This window comes from Dryobates pubescens, chromosome 11 (assembly GCF_014839835.1).
Source record: "Dryobates pubescens isolate bDryPub1 chromosome 11, bDryPub1.pri, whole genome shotgun sequence".
Taxonomy (NCBI): domain Eukaryota; kingdom Metazoa; phylum Chordata; class Aves; order Piciformes; family Picidae; genus Dryobates; species Dryobates pubescens.
Window position 1 is genome coordinate 34,218,623 of NC_071622.1, and position 27,268 is coordinate 34,245,890.

The following is a 27,268-nucleotide window of genomic DNA, read 5'->3' on the forward strand; positions in this document are numbered from 1 at the left end:
AATGTTTTAAATATGGAGTTAGTTATGCTACAAGTACTAGTTTGTTGAGCTAGAGGAGTGTGCTGTAGCTTTGGAAATGGTAAAGACTTGCTTGGAATTTCTGTGATGTTTTTTTCTGATGAATGGAGAGTGCAGAATTTGATGGAACTGGAAGGTTCGAAACTCCTTTTTCCTTCAAAGCTCCTTTTTCTGCATTCAAGATCTGTGACACCTGAATTTATTACTTCTCTCTCTCTTAATTTCCATTGTACCTGGTTTAGCAGTAAACAAGAATTCCTCAGCTTGAGTAAAGAGAACTTAGGGTAGACCTGCTTCATGTTGGAGACAGAAATGCTTTCCTGCTGTATTTGAGTAAACAATAACATTAATCATTTCAGCTTAATTATTAACCTGCTGTTATTAAAATACAAAGTTAACTGAATTTCAGTATGCTGTAATTTGATAGCATTTCACTCTGCTCTTTCATTTAGAAGTGTTAGGCTTATCATTTTTCAAATTTTAACTTTTAAGGTGTGTGCTGAGTTATTGCCAACAAACTCTTTGTGAAAGCAAATACCTGTTTGCAGAAGGTAGTCTTAAAACTGTGAAGCTTAATACTTTCCTGCACCTGTGAGGGGAAAAAGAGAGTCGTTGGGCTGTCTGGAGAGCAACATTCATTGTTTAAAACATGAACTTTCTTCCAGTCTTATGTTTGTTTGTTTGTTCCCCCCCCCCCCCCATTCTTAAAGCTATTTTTATCTCTGATTGCCAAGAATTTATTGCAGATAATTTCCCTGTCATCAGTAGTCACTGTTAAACTTGAATAAAGGTGTCTGTAGAGCCAGCCTTGCGATGACACAGCACAGCCCTCCCTGCAGAGCCTGTGAGCAGCCAGCCCCCCTGCAAGCCAACCTCTCTTGTGCTTGAAATCTGACAGGCAGAGCTGGGTAAGCAGCAAGGCTGGCCTGCTGGAAGTGTTCTCCAGCTGCCCTTAGCATAGCAATCGCCGTGTCTGCAGGGGTTAAGAGCTGGAATCTGATGCAATCCCTCCCCCTTTGGCCAGCAGCTTCATTAGAGGAGGCTCCATAGCAACAGTGAGATCACTGCAGACAGCACTTCATTGATTCCGCCCTCCCGCCCCCTCCCATTTCTGAGCCTCCTTATCGCCCAAGTGCAGCTGGGTGAAGAGAGGAGGGGGCCGGTTTGTGCAGGACACTCGCGTGGGCTCTGTCTTGTAAATCATTTGGGAAGCAGAAATCCCTCACGTCCTTTGTGTTTAATGTTCCGCTATGTATTTAAAGAGAGACGCAGGATTAGGGGGCTGGATAACTGTACCTGCTGTAGCTGATGTTCTGAAGTATTCTTGCATTGTTTGCTGGTCTTCTAGGGAAAAGACTAATGTAGAGCAAGACCTGAAGGAGAAAGAAGATACCATCAAGCAGAGGACAAGTGAGGTCCAGGTAAATAAGACACAAAAATTCCTGTTTGGGCACCTGATAACTGCCCCATGTGGTGCTTTAATGGCAATGGAATTGCTGAGTCTTTTAAGAGCACATCAATTAGTGCTATGAAAAATCTCGGCGGCTAAGAAAATGAAAGCACTCTGAAGTGTGTTTTCTAGACGAATGTGGGTTGGTGTAGGTGTGTGTATTTATATCTGTGTGCCAGTTTCTCAGATTTGGTAGCCTGCATGAAGTTGTAAATGGAAAATATTACAAAGGAACAGGTTTTTTTGGGTTGGTTGTTTGTGGGGTTGTTTTGGTGGTGGTTTGTTTCAGCAAGGCTTTCTAATGTATAATGAAAACTGAAGAAAGACACTGGCAGTACCAATCAGTAAACTTAAGTGGCTGAATTCAAAGGGCTTGTATATGGGGCTGCTTCTTAAGAGCCACAGTAATTACCAGCTTGGCAGGGATGCTGCCTCAAGTGAATTTAAAAAATAATCTGGTTGATTCTTTATTTTATCTTTTTTAAAGGATTACATTGACTTTCCATAATGCTGGAAAATGTGAAATGTTGCAAGTGCTTGACAGGGATTAAAGATGCTACAGTCAGCATCAGCGTTGAGGGTGCTACAGTCTAGCCAGGCTCTGAATAAAATGCTGCAAGGCAATATTTCGGTCGAATTTCGAGCTGCAAAAGCAGCTGGAGTTGCTGCTTCCAGGGGAAAAAACCCAACAAACCTTCATTGTGATACCTGATCATTTACATTTATGTCTGCATTTATTTTAGGAGTCTTTATCATTTTAAATAATCTTTATTTGATTAAGAGCAAACGCAAGGTTTTTCCCTGCCCGACACAAGGTGAAAGAGCAGGAGAGCCAATGTGTTAAAATTGTCTGAATTTTGGGCTTGGCTATTTAATATCCTTCAAGCCTGGGTGATAATTAATAGTCTGACCTTTAAGATGCTAATCAGATGCTGGCCTGTCAGTCCTGACGGCAGCAGCCGGATTCAGCGGCTGCAGGAATGCACACAGGAGTTGCCCATGCCTGTGATTCTGCTCCTGCTCTGCGCCTTGCCTTTTCTCACGCTGCAAAACCCTTATGGGGCTTCCCGGCTTTGCACACAAGATGATGCTTTTGTTGATGTGTCCTGAATTTGTGTGTGTGTAGGCTAAGTGCTCTGGTACCTTTGTCCAAAAGGTGCATAAAGCTAAATAAATCCCTTCCCTTTGATGTTACAGCGTTGGTGTCATCCGATAGCTTTCTACGTCAGTTTAGTGTTTGATAAAGAAGTGGTTAAGTCATTGTATCTACAGCAGTCATGATGGAAGCAACCATCTCAGGTCTTTAACCTCCTAGTGCTCACACAGGCTGCTTGTCCCTTGTTAAACAGAGTTACAGAGCTCTGTCAGCCCTACAGAGAAGGAGCAGTCTATACTGGCTTGTCAGGAAAAGGAGCAGCTGTCAGGATCAAAGAGGAAATGGCTGCAGCATTTATTTAAGCTGGTGGCCCTTTTATCTCTGGTCTCTTTCTTGCTTCCAAATGTTAGAGGACCTGTATGTTTCAGGAAACTTTCTAGAACTTCAGAGAACGGTGGTGACAGGCAAAGGATCTTTACATCATGTTGTTTGTTGGGTTTTGTTTTTTTTCCCCCCTTCCTTCTGGTTTTATTCTAATGGTGATATTTCTGAAGATGTGCAAAACCAGTGCATTTTAACCTGAGACCCTGGATCAAGCTCATTTTGTGACATCACACACCAGCGTTTCCCATACCAGAACGATTTCTGTGGGCACAGGTTATAACCTCAAATACAGCCTTGGTCTGTGATGGAACAAATTGATTTACATGGCAGGAGGGAGAGAATGACAGCTTTTTCTTCCATAAGTTAATTTATATACTGTGTAAATACCTACTAAAAAGCAAAGACAAAGACTTGGAAAGAAAGCAGAGTGAACTGATAGGTTTATTAAATTATCAACTCTCTAAGACAAATCACTTCTTAGTCTTTGCTGCTCCTAGTTATGGGCAGACTATGAGGGAGTAGAAACTTCTAAAACACCATTTCATTCATTCACTCAAGTGACTGGATTAGTATTTTCTTATAAATATAAGAGTAAAAAACTCAGATATAAAATGCCCCTCTTGGCAGCAGAGAACTTTTTCAGAGTTAATGTGTAAATCATAAGATTTTGACCAAGTGGCATCTGTCAGTGCCTTTACCTGGCTGTCTCCTTGCATTCTCATCTCTAACCGGCTCTTCCAGACACAAATGTTGGAGCTCCAGCAGCTACAACACTGCCTCAGGCACTGGGCTTTGGACACAGTCATAAGGCTCTCATCTTCCATCTAGCACTTAAAATCCATGGGCATGGTTTGTCAGACTGTCTGCTTGCTAAGACTCTGCAAATAAGTGGTGATTCTCTTGGCTTTCCAACAGGTTTGCCCTAGAATTTTTACCCAGCTGAAGTCAAAAGGTCTGTTTAGCTTGTCAGTACAACATGGAACTTTGTAAAGAAATCTTCAGAACAAAAGCCTCTAACTCCTGAGCAAAGCACACTGCATGGTTATGTCAGCTGGGGGGAAAAAGGAGCTGCATGGCAGACACTACTTCAAGGAGGGCAGGGGTGAAGGGATGAGAAGTTGAAGTGTTTTGGGATTGTGGGCTTCTAAGTATTCCAGAATGTTTCTGGTCTTCTCTTACAGCCTTTTAATCTTCCTGTTGGCCTGAGGCTTTTCAGATCAGATTTGTTTCAGGTATCACACTCAGCATTGAATTTTCTCTAGTCTTTAAAGCCATTGGAAAGTGGCTCCTTCAGGCTTAACAGTTCTTAGCACCTAAGTTTGGTGAAGTACAGACTAGCAAGCTATGAAATCCACTGACTATGTGTGCAAATCACAGCATCACAGAAACATTCAGGTTGGAAAAGACCCTCAGGATCACCAAGTCCAACTGCAAACCCTACTTCACAAGGCTCACCCCTAAACCATATGCCCAAGCACCACATCCAAACCACTTTTAAACACATCCAGGCTTGGTGATTCAAGCACCTCCCTGGGACTTAACCACCTCCCTGGGAAATACAGACCTCTGGACTTTCCTTTCCTCTCCTAAGTTAGCATGGAGGATTAATGATTATAAATCTAATAGAAAGATTACTATTATTGTCAAAGTGTTAGTTTATGCCACCTCAAATGCAGTTATGAATCTCATTCAGTGCTTGAACACTTAAGATGATGCCTCTCTGCTGAGAGTGTTCTTTGAAAGCGAAGCTTAGTTGGAGCCTGGTTTACTTTCTGACATCTTTGAGTATCCTTAGTTGTGTGTTTACTTCAACCTTTAATTTTTGGGGTGATTATCTGAATGTGTTTGGTATTTTGTTTTGGTTGGGTTTTTTCCTTTTCTTTTTCCTGGCAGCCCCATGAGGCCTACTCAGGTCTCCACAGTGCTGCTCCGCTGCTGTGCCTAGGACAGACATTGGGATTCAGGAGCAGTGAGATTTGAGGTGATCTATATTTAGCTTGTGTGCATGTGAATTCCTGCTTCCTTTCAAAGAAAGGAGACTGAAATCTCTTTTAAGCTGTTACTTTTCCCCCTGCTGCTTCATTGGAGGCCATCAGATACTGGCTTTTCAAAGTGATGTAAAAAAAGAGGAGTGGATCAAGAGTGCCCCAGTTATCCAAGTTAGTAGCTGCTGGAGGAGCTATTTCTTTCATGGATTAGAAATAACCAGTGATGCATCTGGTCTGCCTGCTGTATATCACTCATACACCCTTTACTGAACTCCAGATTTGATTTGAGAGAGTTTGTGTGGGGTTTTTGCTGTTGTGGTTTTGGGTGTGGTTTGTGGTGGTGGTTGTTGGGGTTTTTTTCCCCTTTGTTGTTATTAATCTCTCCCTTTAGGTAGTCTTCCATTTATCCTGAGGTTTCCTGTTTCTCTGGCACCTGTCTGCTGCACCATATGCCTTTCTTTCTATTTCTGTCTGGAGTTTTTTGGCCTGATCATCTGAAGGTGCTAGCACAGATGGGTAAAATACAGCCCTCACCAAAAAAAACCCAACCAACCCAACAAAAAACCCAAACCAAACAAAAAAAACCTACCACCAGCCAAACTAAGAATGGACAACAGGGTCTTAGCTTAGAGCAGCACACAATGATCTAATCCCAAATTCATGTCAGTTTTTCTTATCCTCCTTGATTTTTATCTCTTATCAGTTTTTAACTGTTCATGATTCTTCCTTCAATTGCTACATTTTCTCAGGCTGCAATCTTCTCTTTTCATCTAATACTTTTCCTTTTATATACATCCTTTTAAATCTCCCTGCATTATCTCTTCCTCTTGACTTTGATTCTTTCTTCTTCCCCAAGTGTTTTCTTGACTTTTTTTTCAGTGCTGTCCCAGCAGTTTGGGGTATAACTGTTCCTGTGGCTCAGAAATGAACTAGTGATGTGATGCTGCTTACTGTACTTGGCACACATGGGACATGCTTACTGGTCTTTCATAAATTAAAAGATGCCATGCTGCTGTGTATGCAGTTTACATTTATTACCAGTGCTGTTATGTGGAAAATTTAAGGTTTTGGCTGATTTTTTTGGCAAACATTCTAGAGAGTGGATTTGGGTTAATAATGCACCAATTTGGGGGGGTTTTATTGTGTTGCTAAAACAGGTTCCTATTTTTGGCAGTGTTTTTTGAAGGGGGAAGGAGCAGAATGAAGAATTTCTGTTATTAAGGAGCTCAGTAAAACATACTGCTAAAACACAGGAGAGAGACAATGTAGCACCCTGAATAAAGACAACTTTAAATCCAAAATGAAATACCAACTTTCTCCTGGGGCTTTTCAGTCTGAAGAGAAGACTGAGAGGGAATCTAATCAATGGTTACCAGTATCTGAGAGCTGGGGGTCAGGAGGGAGGGGACAGCCTCTGCTCAGTTGCACCCTGTGATAGGACAAGGGGTAATGAATATCAACTACAGCACAGGAGGTTCCACCTCAGCGTGAGGGGGAACAACTTCACTGTGAGGGTCACAGAGCACTGGAACAGGCTGCCCAGAGAAGTTGTGGAGTCTCCTTCTCTGGAGACTTTCAAGACCCATCTGGATGTGTTCCTTTGTGATCTGTGCTGGATTCTATGGTCCTGCTCTGGCAGGGACATTGGACTCGAAGATCTCCAGAGGTCCCTTCCAACCCCTAACATCCTGTGATCCTGAGTGAAGTAGTTAATGTGTTGATGCACAATCTTAAGAGAGGATGCTTTTGCTGAAGGAAAAACCCCGACCCACCTGATTATTTTTGCATGTTAGAGAATGCTGCCTTGTGTGGCATGTCATAAATTCTAGCTTTTGGAAGATAATTTGTTGATGCTTTGAATTAGCACTGCAGCTTATGCTGTAGTTTAGTATCTAGGAGGAAGGAGGGAACAAGCACAAAGCTCCTCTGTTTTGTTACAGGATCTACAAGATGAAGTAAAGCAGGAGAGCAGTAACCTGCAAAAGCTGCAAGCTCAGAAGCAGGAGGCACAGGAAATCCTCAATGATCTTGATGAGCAGAAGGCCAAGTTGGAAGAGCAACTGAATGATATCAGGCAAAAATGTGCAGAGGAGGCCCGTTTGGTAAGGTCTAGTGGCTTAGGCCTCATATTGAAGAATTCAGCCTTGCAGTGTCAGAGTTGTGGGGGCAGGAAAAAAAACTTTAATATGGTCAGTGTCAAGACTGTATGCCCAAGAGAGAAGAGGAAATGTTCACTCACTTGAGTAACCTCCTGATTTGGTATCAGTGTGTTGTCAATCAATACACTGAGACACACTTGCACAAAAGCAAGGGTAAGTGCAAACAAGCCATGTAGGATTGTGAGTGTAGTTAGAAGCATTAAGTACTGGGAATGATGTGTTTAATGCTTAAAACAAGTCATAACTATGTAGATTTTTGTCTAATATAAAACAACAGTAATTTTTTTGAGGTGCAAAATGGTATTTTCAGTGTTAGAAATATCTGTGTTGCTCAGGAAAACAGAGTGCTGTGATCTTGTAACCAAGAGGGACTTAACCTTTTGTTCAGGTCTAGTCCCTACAATAGCTATAAGGTTGTTTTTCTGGTCATAACTAATGGTATTTGGAAATTGTGGTGGGGTTTGGTTTTGTTTTATTTTGGGGTTTTTTGCTTGGCTTTTGAAATACTGTTTGTGCTTTAGATTGCTATGCTGAAGGCTGAAATAACAAGCCAGGAATCAAAGATTTCAGCCTATGAAGATGAACTGACCAAAGCTCAAGAGGAGCTGAGTCGCTTGCAGCAAGAAACTGCAGAGCTGGAGCATTGCATAGAGTCTGGGAAAGCACAGCTGGGACCTCTGCAGCAACATCTGCAGGATTCACAACAGGAAATCAATTCAGTAAGGCAGTGTGGACGACACACCCCACCACCACCCCCCAAAAAAGTTGTAGCTGACAACCTTTAGCGTGGTTTTCTTTAAAGGGAAAGTTTCTTTCTTCTCTGTTTGCTGGTCTTTAGTTGCTTACATTTGTGTTCTGTGCCAGTAGTTGTTAGGATTCTTAGAGGGTGACTCAAGTCACTCAAGGTACTTCATGATTTTTCTCCCATGTTTTGTTAATAAAAAGGGATTAATTCATTAGATTTCATAAATAATTTGTCTTACTGTAATGCATGCAAAATGCATGAGGCCTGTTTAAATCCTGTCCAGTAGTTACTTAAGCTTTCTTTCCTAGCTGTGGCCTGGGGCATGTTCTCACTAATCTTTAATTGGTGTGAAGCTAATATAAAATTAGTAATATAACATTTACTTAGTGCATTGTTGAAGGGGGAGAGTGCAGTGAATGCAAGACTAAATTGGATTGAGACTAGACACTGAGAAGCTTCAAACTGGGTTTTAAGCATTGTGCTTTGAATGGTCAGCTCATGCCTTAAAGAAACCCTTTTAGCTCCTGTCTGTAACCAGTGATTGATTACTTCAGTGATGTGTTAGTTGGCACACCCTTTCCTCCTCATTCTTCTCCTTCTCTAACTTGCCTTCTGACTGGTGTATTAGCCAGAGTCACCTTGTTACCAAGTGAAAAACAAAATGAAAAGCCTTCCTATTAACTTTGAACCCTGGAAATGGTTGATTTTTTTTGGCTTGGTCATTTCACACAATTCATGTCTGTAATTTGCTAACAATTCCTTTCCCCCCACTCCCAGCTGGTGTTCATGCAAGAACACTTTCTTCTCTCAAAGGGCCTTAGAACACATTCATAAGTTTTCAGTTTGGCTTTGAGGTTTAGGAACTGGCAAGTAAACAAATGGGTTTTCCATTGTTTCACTGCAGGTGGGGAGAAGGTTTGTGCTGTTTCAATATAGCAGCAAGAGGTACCTGTCGTGCACAGATTTGAGGCTGATCATTGAGTGTGCTTGACTCTACTACAAGCTGCTTTATTTTATAGGTTTTATATCAGTACTCCTGATTTTATTGCTCTTGGCTCTCAAATGATGAGCAATAGGTTCCATCCTCTAATGGTCGGTCTGAGAACAGTGTATTTGAAAGACTCCTGATGTTGTCTTTGCCACCTGGCTTGTGACATGTGCAAGGCTATAAAAACTCTATTAAGGTGACTGACCTAGCAGAAGTCAGTGGAATTCAGACAGTTAAATATGTGCTATATGCCCCTCCTTCTGCATAATCTGCCAAATCAAATAATTTCTTTATAGCTGAAAGGTTGGTTGGAAAAATTTGCTGTAAGGCCCTTCCTTCTTGAATCAGGTTGCTGAAACAGTAGCAGGTGAATGTAACTCTCTGCTCAGGAAGGAACACTGGGGGCTTTGTAGACTCCAAAAGTCCTGAAAGAGACAATAATGGTTTGTAATTTTCCTTCTTGGAAGCAGCCTTACATATGCCAATATATAATTAACACCCCCCCAGAGCACTTCCTCCAACAAAAGCCCCAAGTAAAACTGAAGGAAGGAAGCCCTGAAAGCTTTGCAGCTTATTTTGGGAGTTTGGGTAGAAATAAAGCAAAAAGTCTCTATGCTGCCACTGATGCAGGCTGCAGAAGGTTCTCAGGTCTGTCCTTCAACAGCCATATTGCATTTCTTCTGGATGACATTTGGGTTCAAGTCTCAAATTGCACCCCTTGACTGAAGGAATGGTGGGTTTGTTGCATCTGCTTTTGAAATTGAGACTTTTGGACACATCTTCTGCCTTACATTTCAGAGGGGATGGATATATGCTAGCTAGATGGTTATATGCTAGAGAGCAGCCCTGTGGAGAAGGACCTGGGAGTCCTGGGGGGCAAGTTCTGCATGGGACAGCAATGTGCCCTTGTGCCCAAGAGGGCCAATGGCATCCTGTGGTGCATTCAGAGGAGTGTGTCCAGCAGATCCAGGGAGGTTCTCCTCCCCTTCTACTCTGCCCTGGTGGGGTCCCACCTGGAATATTGCATCCTGTTCTGGGCTCCCCAGTTCAAGAGGGACAGGGATCTGCATAAGAAAACCCAATGGAGGGTTAAGAGGATGCTGAAGGGACTGGGGCATTGCCTGATGAAGAGAGGCTGAGAGCCTTGGGGCCGTTTAGTCTGGAGAGGAGAAGCCTGAGAAGGGATTTAATCAATGTTTATCAATATCTGAGGGCTGGGGGGTCAAGAGGGAGGGGACAGGCTCTGCTGAGTTGCACCTTGTGATAGGACAAGGGGTAATGAATATAAACTACAGCACAGGAGGTTCCACCTCAGCATGAGGAGGAACTTCTCTGTGAGGGTCCCAGAAGACTGCAACAGGCTGCCCAGAGAGATTGTGGAGTCTCCTTCTCTGGAGACTTTCTAGCCCTGTCTAGATACATTCCTGTGTGACCTGCGCTGGATTCTGTGGTCCTGCTCTGGCAGGAGGGTTGGACTCGAAGATCTCAATGATCTCCAGACGTCCCTTCCAACCCCTAACATCCTGTGATCCTGTGTGATTCTGTGTACTCCCGAACACACAATTATTTGTGTTCTACAGGTGCAGACAAAACTTCTTGAGCTGAAAGAACTGGAAAATAACCAGCTTGCTTGGAACTCTAAGCCACAGAATGCACTGGTTAATGGAGCTGTGGATCACCCTAGTCTTAGCAACAGCAGCAGCGAAACCACCAACCTCAACGAGAATGCTGAAAGGGAAAGTATAGCAGAAGAGGAACAAATTAACAGTGTGTCTTCAGTGAGTTGTTTTGCCTGCTTGATCATGATGCAATGCAGCTGTGAAGTTGGAATAAGTTAATGGCTCAAGATTGAGCATGTTTTTAAACAGTTGCACCAAGTGGAATGTCAGGGTGTTCTGGGTGGGGGGTGGAGGTGGTGGGGCTGTGCTTCTGGTGTTCCTGAGGGGATTGAGTTTCAGATTGCAGAAAGCTGATAAACAGAAAAAGAGGCAAATTTAGCTTGGCTAGAAAGTGGCAATAAGGATGTGCTTTAGAGACATACATTAAAAAATACCCCAAATTGAATAGTAGAACTAACATTAAAGGAGAACAGCTGTCTGCTGATGGTGCAAGAACAATGCAGTAAGGAACAGCACAGAGAATCTAAAGCTGTCCTCCTTTCAGTGCTCCTCTGTATGCCCAAGCAGATTCTTGCTACCTTGTGGTAGTGTTTGTTTCCCAGAAACTTTCCCAGGGAACACCAATGTGTTCTGTTCAAGTGTGAACCTCTTGCAGTATCTTTCAGTATATTCTTTTAGCTATTTAATACTTCAAATTCTGTTCTATTTACTTCATTTTGTCCTTCTATAGATACGGAATAGTCCTGAAACGACAGCCTCTGCTGTGGAAGAAGAGAAAGAGACCCCAGCTGCAACTGTTACCAAAAAAGTGAGTGTGCTCAGATCTAGGGAAGGAAAGAAGAAATTCAAGCTAGTTAAACCATTTCAGGCTTGTAGCATGTCCCTTGCCTCATGGTTAGAGAGCTATAGGGAAAGAACATTTTCAGGGTTTTGTTGTTTTTATTTAGAGTGCGATGTCTTGAAAAACATTTCATCTGGTACAGCAAGCAAGTAGTTGTTGAAAACTCTTTGTATCTTCATTGATGAACCATGAAGAATTCTAGCTCTCTCTTTCTTTGTTGTGTGTGGGTTCTTCTTTTTGTTTTTTCTCCCAGTTCTAAGAAGCCTCTAAGTGGTAACACAAGATGACAGAAGTGTTTTCCACCCTGTAGGTCTTTAAAAATTTAATACCTTTCTCTACTTTTGCACTTCCCAGGAAGATCCATTTGATGCTGAATCTCATCCATTGCCTGATCTGGTTTCTGAAAGCAGTTTAGAGTTCTTCCAGTCTGACCCTTTTGTTGGCAGTAAGTAAACTTCTCTTTCTAAGTGCAGATTTGCAGAAACAGGTCTTGCACAAGCACATCTCAGACTAATCTTCACCTCAGAGCTGTTCTTTCTAGAATATAGGTTAAGGTGTTTGAGTGACAGGAGTGTAGAGCCAGCAGCATTACAAAAATAGAAATTACAGGAGTGATCTTTCCAGGGCGTTTCTTTCTCCTTCATCTGTGGACTTTCTAAACGGCTGTGAAAATGGCACCCTTCCCTTCCTGCTATTCCTGACTGCTTTCCTTGCCCCTCTGCCTCCTGAGCTGCATTTTGGTCTTAAAGGTGTGGGCATACTTGTGATGCATGTGGTGTCTCTAATGTAATTTGCAGCACAGTTCCCCAAACAGATCAGCTGAAGGTTCAGTAGAGATGTGGTGTGGGGTGGCTGTGGGTGGTTGAGAATGAATGGCTGTGGCCTACTTAGGGCGAGTTTGGCACTCGGGAAAAGGTAATGTGGAACTGCACCATCTGCTCAGCCATGGAAGTGCTATGCTTTATTTTAAGCACTTGCCACTTACAAATGCTGTTGCTCAGCTTTAATTTTATTATTTTTCTAAATTTAATTGTATTTTTTTTTATTGGAGGCAGTGGTCTGTCTGTGTGGAACCACTTGGAGAGTTAATTGGGATTAGCTCCTCAAGCAGATGTTTTCAGCCACATGAATCTGATTTTTCTATGCTTTCAGAATCGGTGTGGACTGATGAGTTTAGCTTGTATCACATCAAAATTTAAACTAAACAAAATTTGATGATTTGGCTTCTTGAAAGACTGTCAGTGCAGATGCAATACTTTTCATTCACAAATCAAATTTAAAACATCTTGAATGTTTCCATATAGATATTGCTTGAGTGTTATTTCTTTCTCAGCTGGTGTTCCTATGTAGAGCGCACGACAAGGCCTTTCTTTCAGAGGAAAAGGATATTTATTATGTGTTGGTAGCCAACCTTTTGGGCTTTGTGTGCTCACTGTGTTCAGAGGCAGACACCTACAGCTGAGAGATGGTACCTCTGTCTCTCAAGTGTAAGTGAGAGAGCAGAGCTGGACCACATGCCCAGTGAGGAGAGGCTGAGAGCCCTGGGACTTTTTAGTCTGGAAAAGAGAAGACCGAGAGGGGATATAATAAATGTTTATAGATATCTGAGGGCTGGGTGTCAAGAGGGAGGGGACAGCCTCTGCTCACTTGCTCCCTGTGATAGGACAAGGGGTAATGGATATACAGGACGTTCCCTCTCAGCATGAGGAACTTCACTGTGAGGGTCCCAGAGCACTGGAACAGGCTGCCCAGAGAGGTTGTGGAGTCTTCTTCTCTGGAGACTTCCAAACCCCATCTGGATGCGTTCCTGTGTGACCTGTGCTGGATTCTGTGGTCCTGCTCTGGCAGGGGGGTTGCACTCTATTTCCAGAGGTCCCTTCCAACTGCTGACATCCAGTAATCCTATGAGCTGATGCAACTAGGCCCTTGCGTCCAGTCCAGACAGTAACACAGAGGAGCTAAGATCCATGGCGCCTGTGAGAATTAATTAAAAGCGGGGCTAAGCTTGTACCAGTGGCTAGCCTGGATTGCTGTGGTGGTGAATGCTGTAATGTGGGTGTTTCTGGACAACAGCCAGCAGCAACGTCTCCGAGATAGCTGCTCCTGTGTTTCAGCAGGGTAAAGTGCTGCTTAATGAGTATTTGCTTTATGTAATGCTAGCTCTTGTAGTTCCACTGCAAACAGGGAAACTGCTCCTCTGAGAGTTTTGAATTCAAGCTGTAGAAGTGAGTTTGTGTCCAGAAGACTTCAACTGAATGCATGCTTCATGACAAGTAACTTTTCCTTTTTTTAACAAAAACCCCCAAACACAACAGGTGATCCCTTCAAAGATGACCCTTTTGGGAAAATTGGTAAGTAACTTTGTAACTTCTCATGTGTTGTTCTAAATGATCCTGACTATGGGACAATTATCACACTTCCAACACAGAAAGGTGGCTAGGCTGTAGGATATCTCCATGGATAGACACATACATGGCAGTAGCAGCAGGCCAGCTGAGTTAAACCTTTTCAGAATAGCTGTTTGAAGCATCCTCAATTGGGATTCAAGAATGTGAAGGTGGTGAACAGAAGACCTCAGTCTCCTGCTGTCTGTTTTCCATGCCAAGCAGGATTGTGCTCTTTTGAAGGCTCTCAGTTTACCAACTTTCTTTAGAACTAAATACTGAGAAAGGTGGGAGGCCTCTCTGTAGCCTGGCTGTACAGACAGTGCCATTGCATTATTTGCTTGACCCTGAATGGAGTCACTGATGACAAAAGCAGCAGAATGGCCAGAAGGAAGGTTTATGGCAAAACAGGCTTGAGTGCCAACAGCTGAATAACAAAACATGAGCTGTGAGGGGAGGGGGGGGAGTGAAGGAAAGAGGAAGGCAGGAGAGTTGAGAGAACTGCTAGGTTTTGTAAGATTCTTTATTTTTAGGGTAAAAAGAAGGGCTTGGTTCAAGCACCTAAATGCTCAGATATTTCTGGACCTGAACCACTGGCACTATCCCAAGTTTTCATGACGTACAGAAAATTTTGGCTTTATCTCTAATGTTTTGAATCACAAATACAAATTAATTCACAGACGAAGTTCACACGTCAAAGATCCTTGGTCTTAGATGTGTTGCCTTATTGCCATCTGAAAAAAGCAATACAGTGTTTCATTTTGCAGACATCGAATTCAGTGAAGCCAGAAGTGATAATGAGATGCTTGCTTTTTAGATCCCTTTGGTGGTGATCCCTTCAAAGGTTCAGATCCTTTTGCAGCCGACTGTTTTTTCAAGCAATCTTCCACTGATCCCTTTGTGACTGCTGGCACTGATCCATTTAGCACTGCAGACAACAGCAATAATACCACAGTAAGTTGGGTAACAAACCTTTCACTTCCAGATGTGATCTGGGCAAAATAAGCAGCTTTGTGTACTTGCACGTGATGCTTGGAAACGCTGAATTGATGTACCGAAATCGCATAGATAGAAGGTTACTTCTTACCCCATGGCTCTGCCTTGTCAACGTGTCCTACCTTTTAGAAACAGTCACAGATGAAATACCAAACGTTTTATAAAATGTTTTAGTGAGGAGCTTCATTGCTCCACAGGTTAAAAACCTTTGAGAACAATGAGCTAAGCTCAGTTGGTAGCTGGTGGAACTTAAATAACGTTGAAAAAACCCCAAGATTAAGCTGACCAAGATGTGTCAGGACATGATTTTTTGCCTGAGAAGCTTACAGGGTTAATAAGTATGTGCTATATGTTAATAAGTATGTTCTGTGTCTTGTCTGAAGTCTGATGTGGTATGGGGGTCCCCTCTGAGAAGATAAATTGTTCAGTAGCTGTCTGTTGTTTGGATGTTGTTGGGATGGTTTTTCAGGAAGTCACTGAAGCCCTCTTATCGTGTGGGCATTATTTCTAACTGAATGTACCTCTTTCAGGTGTCCTTGGGGTGTAGCTTTTAGCTGTTCACTTTATAGTTAAGCAGTTGCTTGATTAGTCTTGAGCCCATAATAAGGGTAGAGTTGGGCATGAAATCTCTGATATAAGACAGAACGTGATGAAGACGAGGTAATATTTAGGGCTGACAGACAAAACAAAGCAGGAAGCTGAAGTTCTTCATGGTGGAAGTTTGTCTTCATCTCTCTTTGACACCTCCTTTCCTGCCTGGGGCTGCTTCTCTTCATGCCTCGCTTCCAGTTTTTCTGCATACACAAAAGTTAAAGCTATGCTTGTGGATTAGGAGACAAGTGGCTGCAGGGACTGCCTGGTGGGAAGCAGCACAGCCACGACGGTGAGAAGTCACTGCACCTAACAGTGGTGGTGTCCTTCTGTGTGGTGTGTACACTTCACAGATCATCCTATACGACACAGCCTACACCTCCAGCCTTCAATTACTTTTCTCCACTCTTCAATACTTAGCACAACTGTTCTCTCCCAAGTCTTGACATTTTGCTAGAAGCAGTTGTTGGCCACAGTACGCTGTAAGAGTACAGAAGAGAAGGAAACAAAGCGGGGGGATGCTTAGCAGTGGATTCTGGAGATCAGGTGAAGTTATTCATTCATGTGAAGTACTTTAAGGCAGCTTTGTGGTGTTGGTAACTTGCAGTTACACCTTCTTGAAGGTGGTTCTGGTGGTAGAAATCTGAGCCCAAAATGAGTGGTAGATACTCTCTCTAGCATTGCATTAGTGGTTACTCAGCACGTTAAAAGTTTCGTAGCTTCTTTCTGCCCTAGGAAAGTACAAAGGGTCCTAAGGTTTTGAGGATGTTCTGTTGACAGACTTGTTGCTGATAAAAGCTACTCCCACAATTTCTAAACTAAAATAAATTGTGATTGTACTCTTAAAAAGAGGAATCTTGGAAGATGAAAACCAAAGTTACCTCTCAGAGCCTTATTTTTATTTTTAGGCAGAGCTCTCGAAGAAGAACGACCCTTTTGCTCCTGGGGGAACAGCTGTTGCTGCATCAAGTGATTTAGGTAAAACAGACAAGACACAGACTTCTTGGAGTTGGGTTTTGTTTGCTTTTGCTTACTCTTCTTTGTAATCTTTTAACTGAATATCACAGAAAATATTTGGGTTGGAAAAGACCCTCAGGATCGCCAAGTCCAACCCAGAACCCTAGTCCGCAAGGTTCGCCCCTAAACCATAGCCCCAAGCACCACATCCAAACCACCTTTAAACACACCCAGGCTTGGAGACTCCACCACCTCCCTGGGCAGCACATTCCAATGCCTGACCACTCTTGCTGGGAAAAAATTCCTCCTAATGTCCAGTTGAAACCTACTGAGCTGCAGCTTGAGGCTGTTCCCTCTTGTTCTATCACTAACTCACCTGTGAGAAGAGACCAGCACCAACCTCTCCACAAGGTCCTTTCAGGTAGTTATAGAGAGCCATGAGGTCTCCCCTCATGCTCCTCTTTTTCAAACTAACCACCCCCGGCTCCTTCAGTTGCTCTTCCTCAGATTTATTCTCCAGGCTCTTCCCCAGCTTCCTTGCCCTCCTCTGCACTGGCTCCAGCACCTCCACATCTATCCTGTATTGAGCCGCACAAAATTGGACACAACACTCAAGGTGTGGCCTCCCCAGAGCTGAGTACAAGGGGACAATCACCTCCCTGCTCCTGCTGGACACAGCATTTCTAGTCCTAGCCAGGATGCTTTTGGCTTTCTTGGCCACCTGGGCACACTGCTGGCTCCTGCTCAGCTGCTTGTCCATTAGAACCCCCAGGTCCCTTTCTGCCAGGCAGCTTTCCAGCCCCACTGCTCCAAGCCTGTAGCATTGCTTGGGGTTGTTGTGACCCAAGTGCAGGACCCGGCATTTGGCCTTGTTGAAGCTCCTCCTGTTAACGTTGACCATAGATCCAATTTATCCAAGTCCCTCTCTAGAGCCTCTCTACCCTCATGAAGATGGGTAATTTGGGAAGTATTTTGGTAACAGTTCAGTTAAACTGAACTGTTCAGTTTAATGGTAGGGAAAAAAAGTCATTTTCTAGAGATGCAGTATCAGAGAGCACTGATACTGACAGGACACTGTGTGCAGGCACTGATATGGATAGGGCACTCTTGCTTTACAGCACACAAGCAGTTCTCACATACTTTGAGGAACATAAGAATGAAAGGCTGCTGTTGAATTAGACTGAGCTGACAGGAAGTCAGGAAGTTCCACCTTAACATGAGGAAGAACTTCTTTACTGTAAGGGTCACAGAGCACTGGAACAGGCTCCCCAGAGAGGTTGTGGAGTCTCTTTCTCTGGAGACTTTCAAGATCCATCTGGATGTGTTCCTGTGTGACCTCTGCTAGATTCTATGGCCCTGTGCCTGCAGGGGGATTGGACTTGAAGATCTCCAAAGGTCCCTTCCAACCCCTAATATCCTGTGAGGTTTAGACACTCACTTCTACAAGGGTCTGCAGTCCAGAGTGACCCCTTATTCCTGTTTCCATATAAAACAGAGGTCTGTACACAAAAATACTTGTGTGTATATGCATACTTGGCAGAACATCCAGTAGTAGTATTGATACTCACAGTGGAGTTTAACTTCTTAATGTAGCAAACCAGAACATCAGTGTTTCTTTTGAATGGCTCCCTGCTCAGAGAGTTGTTATTTCATGGAATCACAGAATGTTAGGGGTTGGAAGTGACCTTGAAAGCTCATCCAGTCCAACTTCCCTGCCAGAGCAGGATCACCTAGAGCAGATCACACAGGAACACATCCAGGTGAGTTTGGATATCTCCCAAGGGGATTCCACAACCCCCCTGGGCAGCCTGTTCCAGTGGTCTTTCACCCTCACAGGGAAAAAAACCTTCCTCATATTTCTATGGAACTTCCTCTGCCTCAGCTTCTACCATTGTCCTTTGTGCTGTCATTGGGCATCTGCTCACCTCTTTATAAATGTGAATGAGGTCACCTCTCGGTCTCCTCCTCTCCAAGCTAAAGAGCTCTCAGCTCCCTCAGTCTCTCCTCATAAGGAAGATGTTCCACTCCCTTCATTTTTGTGTCTCTGCACTGGACTCTCTCAAGCAGTTCCCTGTGATCCTTCCCGAACTGAGAGGCCCAGAACTGGACACGATATTCCAGATGCAGCCTCACCAGGGCAGAGTAGAGGAGGAGAACCTCTCTCAACCTACTAACCACAGCCCTTCTAATCCAGCCCAGAATGGCATTGGCCTTCTTGGCCCCAAGAGCACATTTGTGACAGTTTTTTGTGAAGGCTGCCTAAGAACTTCAAGTGCCCAGCTCATAAAACATTTCTCTTGAGTTAGTTCTCTGTGCTGCAGAGCATGGAACAGTTGCTTTTTGTTGTGGGATTTTTTTTTCCAGTCCCTTTCCTATTTAATTTCTCATTCTGATTGCTTGATTTCTGTGTTTTTAGCTGCAGATCCCTTTGCCTCTCTCTTTGGAAGTGAATCCTTTGGAAGTGGCTTTGCTGACTTCACCACCCTGTCAAAGGTAATAAGAAGCTACTGCTAATTGCCGCGCTCTGCGGTGACAAGACACAGCCGCTTCGAGACAATTTGGCTGCTGCTAAGAATTGCTAATGGCCAACTTCATAGTAAATTGTCCTGCAACTCCAGTGTGAAGAATGCAGAGTCACCTTTGTGGCCTTCTAAGTATTGCTTCTCTATTTGAAGTGCTGTCCTAATTCTTGTTTTTAAAATTGGCCATGTGTAAGAGTGAAACTACTTTTGCATGTTTTACTTGCACTGGGTGTCCGAGTTCGGAGTGGGACAGATTGCCCTATTGTTCCAAAAGGGGCAAAAGAATAAGGCTCACCCAAATGGATTGGAGAGGCATGGAAAGGATAAATGGAAAAGCCATTCATAGACTACAAAACCCACAAAGCACAGTGATGAGCATAGCAAAGCTATCAAGTTCAAAGAAATCCCCAGTCTAATCTCAACACACAAGTTCCTTTACACCAGATCAACAAAACCCAACACTCCCCTTGTCCCCACCTCAGGTTCACCAAAAAAACTCAGGGCTCTTTCTCCCTGCACCCCCCCCCTCCCCCATTGCTAGGCTGGCCAGGCTTGAGCTGCCCTCTGCTTTTTACCCTGGCATTAAGCTGAAACAGGCCAAGATTATGCTGGGAAAAAAAAGAATTATTCAATGCAAAGAGACCCCTGATACTCCCCCATTGCTACTGGACAAGAGAGTGTCTCTCCCAGAAGCAGAGGGAAGAAAGAGCAAGACAATAACTTTGCAGCCAGATTGATAAGGGTGCAGGATTTAAGGGTAGAAATAGACTATTGCCTGTGTCCACCCACTGGGCTGGGCAGTCTACACGTTGGAGGTCTCAACTCTCTGGCTTCTTTTTTGGAGGCATCCAGTCTAAATCACTACACCATCTCTGAGTTGCCTATTTTCAGTCTTCTGGACTTACGTGGATGATAGGTGTAAAAACAAAAGTGGTTTTGTTTTATCTTGGTCCCAAAGTTCAGTTCTAACTAAGTGCTGCATTATTGTCCTGAAGGCAAGTACAGCACTTGTGTAAATGTGTATGTTGCTGTTTTTCTTTGTTGAAGGCCAACAACGAGGATCCCTTTAACTCAGCCACATCAAGTTCTGTCAGCAATGTGATCATAACTAAAAATGTGTTTGAGGAGCCACCAGCTAAAAATGAGGATGTGCCTCCTGCATTGCCCCCTAAAACAGGAACTCCCACAAGGCCCTGTCCACCACCACCTGGTAAGACACTGAGGTGTTGTTAACAATTAGCTTGTTAAATATTAGCAGTGGGGCAATAATTGGGAGGGGATGGTGAAGTCTTTTGAATTGAGAGTGAATGAGCACGATGGGAAATGGGTCTGTTCCTGAGCCACTGGGGTTTTTCTCAGAGCTAGACTGTGCCTGATGTTTGGGATTGTAGTTTGGTTTTTTTTTTTAAGAGATGAAGGATTTAGAAACCAGGAAAAAGTAGATAATAAAAGATCTGCAAAAACATAGCATGGCTGCACAGTAAGTGGTTGCCAATGTGCTACAATGTGAACCTGGCATTAAATTATGCTTAAAGTGAGAGTTCAGTGTTTTATTATTGCAAGACCTCTGGGTTTGATGCCAAAATGAATTCAATAAGGTTAAATGACTGCCTCAGGTTTTCAGACAAGCTTTTTCCAGGTGGCCTTTCTGAAGGTCTGTAGATGTAAGCCTTCCCCATGTAGGAGTAATAAACCCAGTTTCCTATAGTGGCTTTTCTGTTTAGTGATAGCTGAATTCTCTGGTCTACTCCATGACACAAGCCACTCTGCTTTCCAGAAAAGGCCATCATTCTAACCATACCTTCTTGTGGCTGTGACAGGCCAATGTTACAACACACACCTCACTCTCAGATTTTTTTCAGTGCACTGGCATCACTAGAGTTCCTTTTGAAGTTTCTGTCCTGCTTCATTTTCTTCAAAGCCTCTACTGCATCACTTTCTCCCCCTTACACTTTCTGGATGAATCTTAAGGTCCTTTGGAAAACTATAGCATGAAACTTAAAAATGTATTCATCTTTGTCCTCAAAAGAAAGGGAACACAGTAAATGTAGAAGTAACAACACAGAAGTCTAAACTCTGCTGTTTGATTTCCAGTGTTGTTGTGACACCTGGTTCATGCTTGTCATGCACATAATCAGTTCCATAGCAGATAACTTCAGGACAGCTGGCATGACAAGTGATGGTAATTTGACTGTTTGCAAGTGTTTTCCCTTGTGCTGGTCCTTACTTAAGCCAAAAGAAGGATTTCTGAGGTCAGTGGCTGTGATGTGGTATGCAGATCCACTTCTAGAATGCCAGTGGAACAGACTCCTGAGCATAGATGACTGAGAGAGAGGTGGCCTGTTCAATCAGCAAGTATTAGCTGAGTAGTATTATACTGGGGCTAGCTTGATAATCATTCCCAGCAAATTATTTTCCTGATGGAGATACCCAAGTGTATCTGGAGGTGTCCCTATTCACTACAGGGGGGGTTGGGCAAGATGACCTTCAAGGGTCCCTGCTAACCTGATGCATTCTGTGATTTAACTGCTCCTTTGCTCTGATTCACAAGGTAACACTTATTCAAAGAGATAGCCCAAAATCTTTCTCTTAATATGGAATCATCAGGGTTGGAAGGGGCCTCAAGGATCATCCAGTTCCAACCCCCTTGCCATGGGCAGGGACACCTCACACTACAGCAGGTTGCTCACAGCCACATCCAGCCTGGCCTTAAAACCCTCCAGGGATGAGGCTTCCACCACCTCCCTGGGTAACCTCTTCCAGTGTCTCACCACCCTCATGGGGAAGAACTTCTTCCTAACATCCAATCCGAATCTACCCATTTCTAGTTTTGCTGTATTCCCCCCAGTCCTATCACTCCCTGACACCCTAAAAAGTCCCTCCCCAGCTTTCCTGTAGTCCCCTTCAGATACTGGAAGGCCACAAGGTGGTCTCCTTGGAGCATTCTGTTCTTTGTCATGCTCGGAAAATTGCTTAGCCCCGAATTCCTTTTTCCTACGGGTGTGTTTCCAGAAGAGAGTCGTGCTGTGGGACAGTGTGCAGCAGCAAGCTGTTTGCTTGCCTCTGAAATCCACTGCTTTTCCAGATACTGATAAGCCATCTTCATTCAATGCTTTTTTGGGGGCAGATTTGGAGGTTGTACACTTTGTATTTTCTACAGTACTAATCCTTAATGTGTAGAAATAAAATTACCTACATGCCATTTGAAGTTCCTTCTTCCACATGCTTTGTTTTCCAGTAACAGAACCTAACAGGGAGTGAGAGCTCTGGTGGCAAAGCTATCTGGGAAGTGTCTAAGTAAATCCCATTTCCTAAATCACTGTGGTCTGTGAAAGAAGACCTTTGCTAACTTGCACCAGTGATACACAAAATAATAAACACTGGGGATTCATTCTGTAGTTTTAGTCTAAACTGGCAGCAGAAGCAAGTTTTGATGTACAACCATTTGAAGTGTCAAACCTCTTGCAAACCCACTAGTTGAATTCAAAAAAACTGCAATGAAGCCTTTTCTGTAAGCAGTAACATAGGGAGAGAATGGTTGGATGAAACTTTGCTTGGAAGTATTTGGGTTAATGTCCTCAAGTCTGGAGCCCCTATTACAGGAAGGATCTGGAGGTGCTGGAGCATGTCCAGAGAAGGGCCATGAGGATGAGCAGAGGGCTGGAGCACCTCTGCCATGAGGACAGACTGAGGGAGTTGGGGCTGTTCAGTCTGGAGAATAGAATAGAATAAACCAGGTTGGAAAAGACCTTTGAGATCAGAGAGTCCAGCCTATCATCCAGCAGCATCTAATCAACTAAACCATGGCACCAAGCCCCATCCAGTCTCTTCCTAAACATCTCCAGTGATGGTGACTTCACCACATCCCTGGGCAGCCCATTCCAATGGCCAATCTCTCTTTATGTGAAGAACTTCTTCCTAACATCCAGTCTAATCCTCCCCTGGTGTTGCAAGAAGGGAAGGCTCCAAAGAGATCTAATTGTGAACTTACAGTATCTTAAAAGGGGCCTACAAGAAGCTGGGGAGGGACTTTTTAGGGTGTCAGGTAGTGATAGGGTTGGGGGGAATGGAGAAAAAATAGAAATGGGTAGATTCAGATTGGATGTGAGGAAGAAGACATTTCCCCATGAGGGTGGTGAGAGACTGGCACAGGTTGCCCAGGGAGGTGGTGGAGGTTAAGGCCAGGCTGGATGTGGCTGTGAGCAACCTGCTGTAGTGTGAGGTGTCCCTGCCCATGGCAGGGGGGTTGGAACTGGATGATCCTTGAGGTCCCTTCCAACCCTAATGATTCTATGAAAGCTGACTATGGTTAAGCTGAAAAAGGAAGCTGAAAAAGTGGGGACTTAGACCTTATTCTGTTCTATCTGTGGTTCCTTTGGCAAGGATTAACAAAATAGGTCTTTGTGTTCTTGTTCTCCTGTTCTTTTGTTCTGTTAGTTTAGAAAATACAGAAGTTCCAGGTGTTAGCAGAGAGAGGGGATAGGGTGCTTTGAAGACTTACAAAGCTGTTTCTGGCTTCTGAATGAAATTGTGTTAACTTGAGCCAACAAATAAAAAAGCCTTGCTGGAATGATCACAGACAGCTCATAAGCAAATCAAAGAAATGTAGTGCTGATAGAATAAGAGTTCAAAACTCCTCCCCACATAGCTGAGAGGCACATAACTGGGTGCTTGAGTCATTAACATGCCCGAGTCACTCCTTTAGAAACTGGGGGACCATAGCCTCATTTTTTAAATTGGCTTCCTCTGATTTCACTGCAACTCCACTAGATGAGGTTGCTTTCCAAGTAGCTTTTGAATTTGTGGTTTGGTGGGGTTTTGGTTTCTGTTTGTTTCTCCTTTTGGCACGTTGCTACCTACTATCTTAAATCCATTTTAAATTTTCTAAGGGAAAAGACCTATCAATCAAATAGACTCTTCAGATTCCTTTAAACCGAGCGATCCATTTCAGCCTTTCCCCACCCCAGACATTCCCAAAGAACAAGAAGCAGATCTATTCTGTGATCCATTTGCTCCCACCAGCATCAGTAAAGAGGCTGACCCCAACAATTTTGCAAACTTCAGTACTGTGAGTAAACACTTTTTCCATTTGTTTCAGTATAATGACAGCTTTGAATCGTTCACACTGAAGTCTTCAGTCTAATTTCAGATACTAAATCGTATCCCATGTACAAAAGGGAGATCACCTGCAGTTAAAGCAGGATTGACATTTCCTTTACAGCTGAGGCTGTCCTAGACCAAAATACTGCCAAGTGTTGTAATGTTTAAATTGCATTGCTTTTGCAAGTCTTTTTTTAATGAAAACCTCCTAGCTCTTAGGAAATAGGAGGTGTAAGTCATGCTCTAGTGATAGGCATTTGATCACTGCATGCATCAGATATAAATGGTCTCTAACAAGCATATTAATGACCCTATTAAAACTGAAAGGTGTGATTTTTAGTTTAGCTGTCCCCCAACTGTTGGGCCATCATTTCAGTGTACTAAAATCCTGATCAACAGCCTCACAATGGGGGTGGGGGTCGGGAGGTGTGTGTTAAGGAATACCATGTGGTGAGTTTTGAACAGCTAGGATATGCCACACTTATATACAATTAAGTAAAAAGTAGTAAGTGTCTCTTTATAACCAGAATCCATTCCATAGAAGGCATGGTGCCCAAGCAGTAGAAGCAAATCTAAAGGTTTGTGCATGCCTATATATTTATTTCCCTTTTTTTTTTTTCCCCTGAGCTTTTGCCAGTAGGAGTTTTGAAAGGCATCATCTTGCTTTCAAGCTCCATACCTGCTTGTCCTGGGTTAACACTGCTCTCACAAGCCCCCCTCTCTCCCCACCACAGACAGGAGGGAAAGTAACACAGAAAATACTCTCTGGGCTGAGGTAGAGTTGTAATGAAAAGTTTTACTGGAAATGATCCAGTGCACAGTGACTTGAGCCTAATTGCAGAGAAGTGCAGCAAAATGCAGAAGCAGCAACCAACCCCCCAAACACAGAAACTGGCAGCAGCAACCCAACCAGGAAGGCTCTCATGTTCCAACCTGAACTTCAAGCCCCAGGGTGCTTTGATGCAACCAGCACTTTGGAGTTTGAAGATGGCATGACACAGCATGGGACTGAATAGCAGCAGCAGATCCAGCTCAAGCCAGGACACCTGTTAAATGCAAACTGCATTGACAGTGTCTTCATCATACTGCTTATTTTTGGTTTCAGGTCTAATAAGCTATGTGCTTCATTGAAGCAAAGTGATGATTGACAGGCTTTCAAAACTGACTTGCACTGCAGCAGAATTTCTGGAACACTGTTATTAGTTAAAGGGACTGAGAAGCCAGTTTGGAGGAGAGCATCTGAAAATGTAGAAGAGAAAGCAAAAATATTAATTATCTTTATAAAGTAAAAAAACTATTCTTTTCCAGCTGCAGTTACTGAAAATAGTAAGGGAACTGTGGTGGAAAGCCAAGCTTTGCTCTCTGTTTCCCACAGAAACAACTCAAAGCAAAAACTAGCTGGAGTTCATTGTAACACTCGGACTTAACGTGGGGTGTCCCAAGAAGCTGTGGGCTTCACCTGCCTCTTAGCTTTTTTTCCTTTTTGCATGCTGAATAGAAACAACTTGTAGCATAATCTTTTTGCACTTTATTTCATACCCTTACCTGTCTCTGATTTGTAATCATTGTGCCACAGAAAAGTAGCTCACGTTCTAGTCGCATACATGGAAAGGATCTGTTCTTTATTTTCTCCTTGTATCACACTGACCTTTCTTTGTGTTCCTGCTAGGCTTCTAACTGTACAGTCACCTTTATTTTGCTGCTCATTGGTAGAAGTATTTTTCATCTGCACAGTTAAAACCATTAAAATTCTCCAGCTAACTTGTGCAGTTATTGTCACCTGGAAAAATCATCCCCACTGAGAGCAGGCTAAATCGGGATGTCCCACAGTGTGGATGGGCGTGGGTGTTCTGCAAAGTGTTCTCCTGATTTACTCAAAGTTTTTTCTTGTATAGACTGGGTTTTATCCAAGTTAGTTTGAATGTAAATGATGTTTTCTGCTCAGTAACTTCTTAGAAACTGAGTTTTGAAACGTGTCATATTTCAGAGTAATACATCTGTTTTGTGGCTTCAGTTGCAGTTCTTGATAGCTAAACCTTAAACTAATCTGAAGTAATAAGTAATACCTGAAGACTAGAATAGATACAAGTGCAGCAGTGCCTTAAGCCAAGGGCTTGGACAGTATTATTACCATTGTGCTACTCATGTCATTTGTTTTGTCTTTTAAAAATGCAGTATTCCACTGAGGAAGACATGATTGAATGGGCCAAGAGGGAAAGCGAGAGAGAAGAGAAAGAAAGATTGGCAAGGTTAAAACAGCAGGAGCAAGAAGACCTGGAACTGGCTATTGCACTGAGTAAATCTGAAATATCAGAAGCATGAAGTTTAGAATAAGATTTTTGTCTGAAATCAACTGTTTTGTCCTTTTTTCTGAATACCTAACCTATTGAAATGTTAATCAGAAAATTAACCTATAGGAGAAACTATGGAAAGATTGAAATTCCTGGAAGTGGTGTGAATGTTTCTGCTAAATTTAATCCTTTTGGTTAAGTTGAACATTCAAGTTCTCTCAAGTTTTCAGGAGTACTTCTCCCAGCTGTAAACAAATCAGTTTAAAATGCAGTTAGTGAGGTTGTAGCTTGACTGTGATCTGCCAGCAGTTGGTAATTGAGCGTAAAGTGAACACAGCGATTACTCTGCCGTGGCTGACTGTCGCCCATCAAGCGGTTAGTCATTTGTTACCTTTACCCCTCTAAAGAAACTTTAGTAATGCCAGAGCTGTGGAGTGATTCATTTTGTATGTATGCAATATAGATTCATATTTCTTTTTCCTCCTCATGGAAGATTCTGCATTTGGATTTGAAACAAGCTTCACATCTACGTCAAGTCTACGTCAGAAAGAGTGAGACTTTCTGAAACCTTTCAGTGCTTCTCTTGCATGGGCATAGGTTTTAAGCCAGACTTGTTGTTTTGTTTTGTAAAGCAAGTAAGCTGAAGATTCCTGTGCTTGCTGTTGGCCAGGATGACCGCCAAGGAGACCCCACTTCTGTGTGAACCACTTTTGCCTGTGAAATACGCAGCTCGACTGGCGACTTCCTAAGATCAATTTGAAATAGGACTGAGAATAGAAAGGAGAAACAGGCAGTCTGCTTTTTTCTTTCTTTCTTTCTGTTCTTTCTTTCTTTTAACCCACAGTTGTCTTCTGTTTGTGTAATTTATTGTATGCCAACTGAAGAGTTGCACCTTAAACCGAATGATTTCTTTATGGTCACTGAGTTCAGAGTAGGATGGATAGAATGTTAATGCAAATTAAGTTATTTGTTTGTTTGTGAAAGAACTCTATTCTAGAAAAGGCAGTTTCACTAAATACTTTTCAAAAAGAAAAGTTTTGCCCTACCTAAGAAAAATGGATGGCAACAGCATAAACATCAAGCATTTAAAAAAAATGTTGGTTTTCCTTGCACTTTTAACCTGTGGTATTTCTGTTGAG

At 43.1% G+C, this 27,268-nt stretch overlaps 1 protein-coding gene across 1 annotated transcript; it reads left to right on the top strand.

The window, feature by feature from the left end:
• Positions 1-1,118: 1,118 nt before the first annotated feature.
• On the top strand, positions 1,119-26,642 carry EPS15 (epidermal growth factor receptor pathway substrate 15). The gene is made up of 13 exons (XM_009908058.2): positions 1,119-1,439; positions 6,877-7,038; positions 7,617-7,814; positions 10,409-10,606; positions 11,178-11,255; positions 11,643-11,733; positions 13,604-13,639; positions 14,490-14,626; positions 16,168-16,237; positions 18,633-18,709; positions 19,786-19,948; positions 23,628-23,806; positions 26,014-26,642. The coding sequence occupies exons 1-13, from the start codon at positions 1,269-1,271 to the stop codon at positions 26,158-26,160; spliced, it is 1,707 nt and encodes a 568-aa protein (XP_009906360.1). The 5' UTR covers positions 1,119-1,268; the 3' UTR covers positions 26,161-26,642.
• The last annotated feature ends 626 nt before the right edge of the window (positions 26,643-27,268 follow it).

Excerpts from the sequence above, each read along its gene's own strand:
- EPS15 (XM_009908058.2), top strand. The coding sequence starts at position 1,269 with ATGTATTTAAAGAGAGACGCAGGATTAGGGGGCTGGATAACTGTACCT. Across the intron at positions 11,256-11,642 it reads CTGCAACTGTTACCAAAAAA|GAAGATCCATTTGATGCTGA; the intron begins GTGAGTGTGCTC and ends TGCACTTCCCAG. Across the intron at positions 14,627-16,167 it reads ACAACAGCAATAATACCACA|GCAGAGCTCTCGAAGAAGAA; the intron begins GTAAGTTGGGTA and ends TTTTATTTTTAG.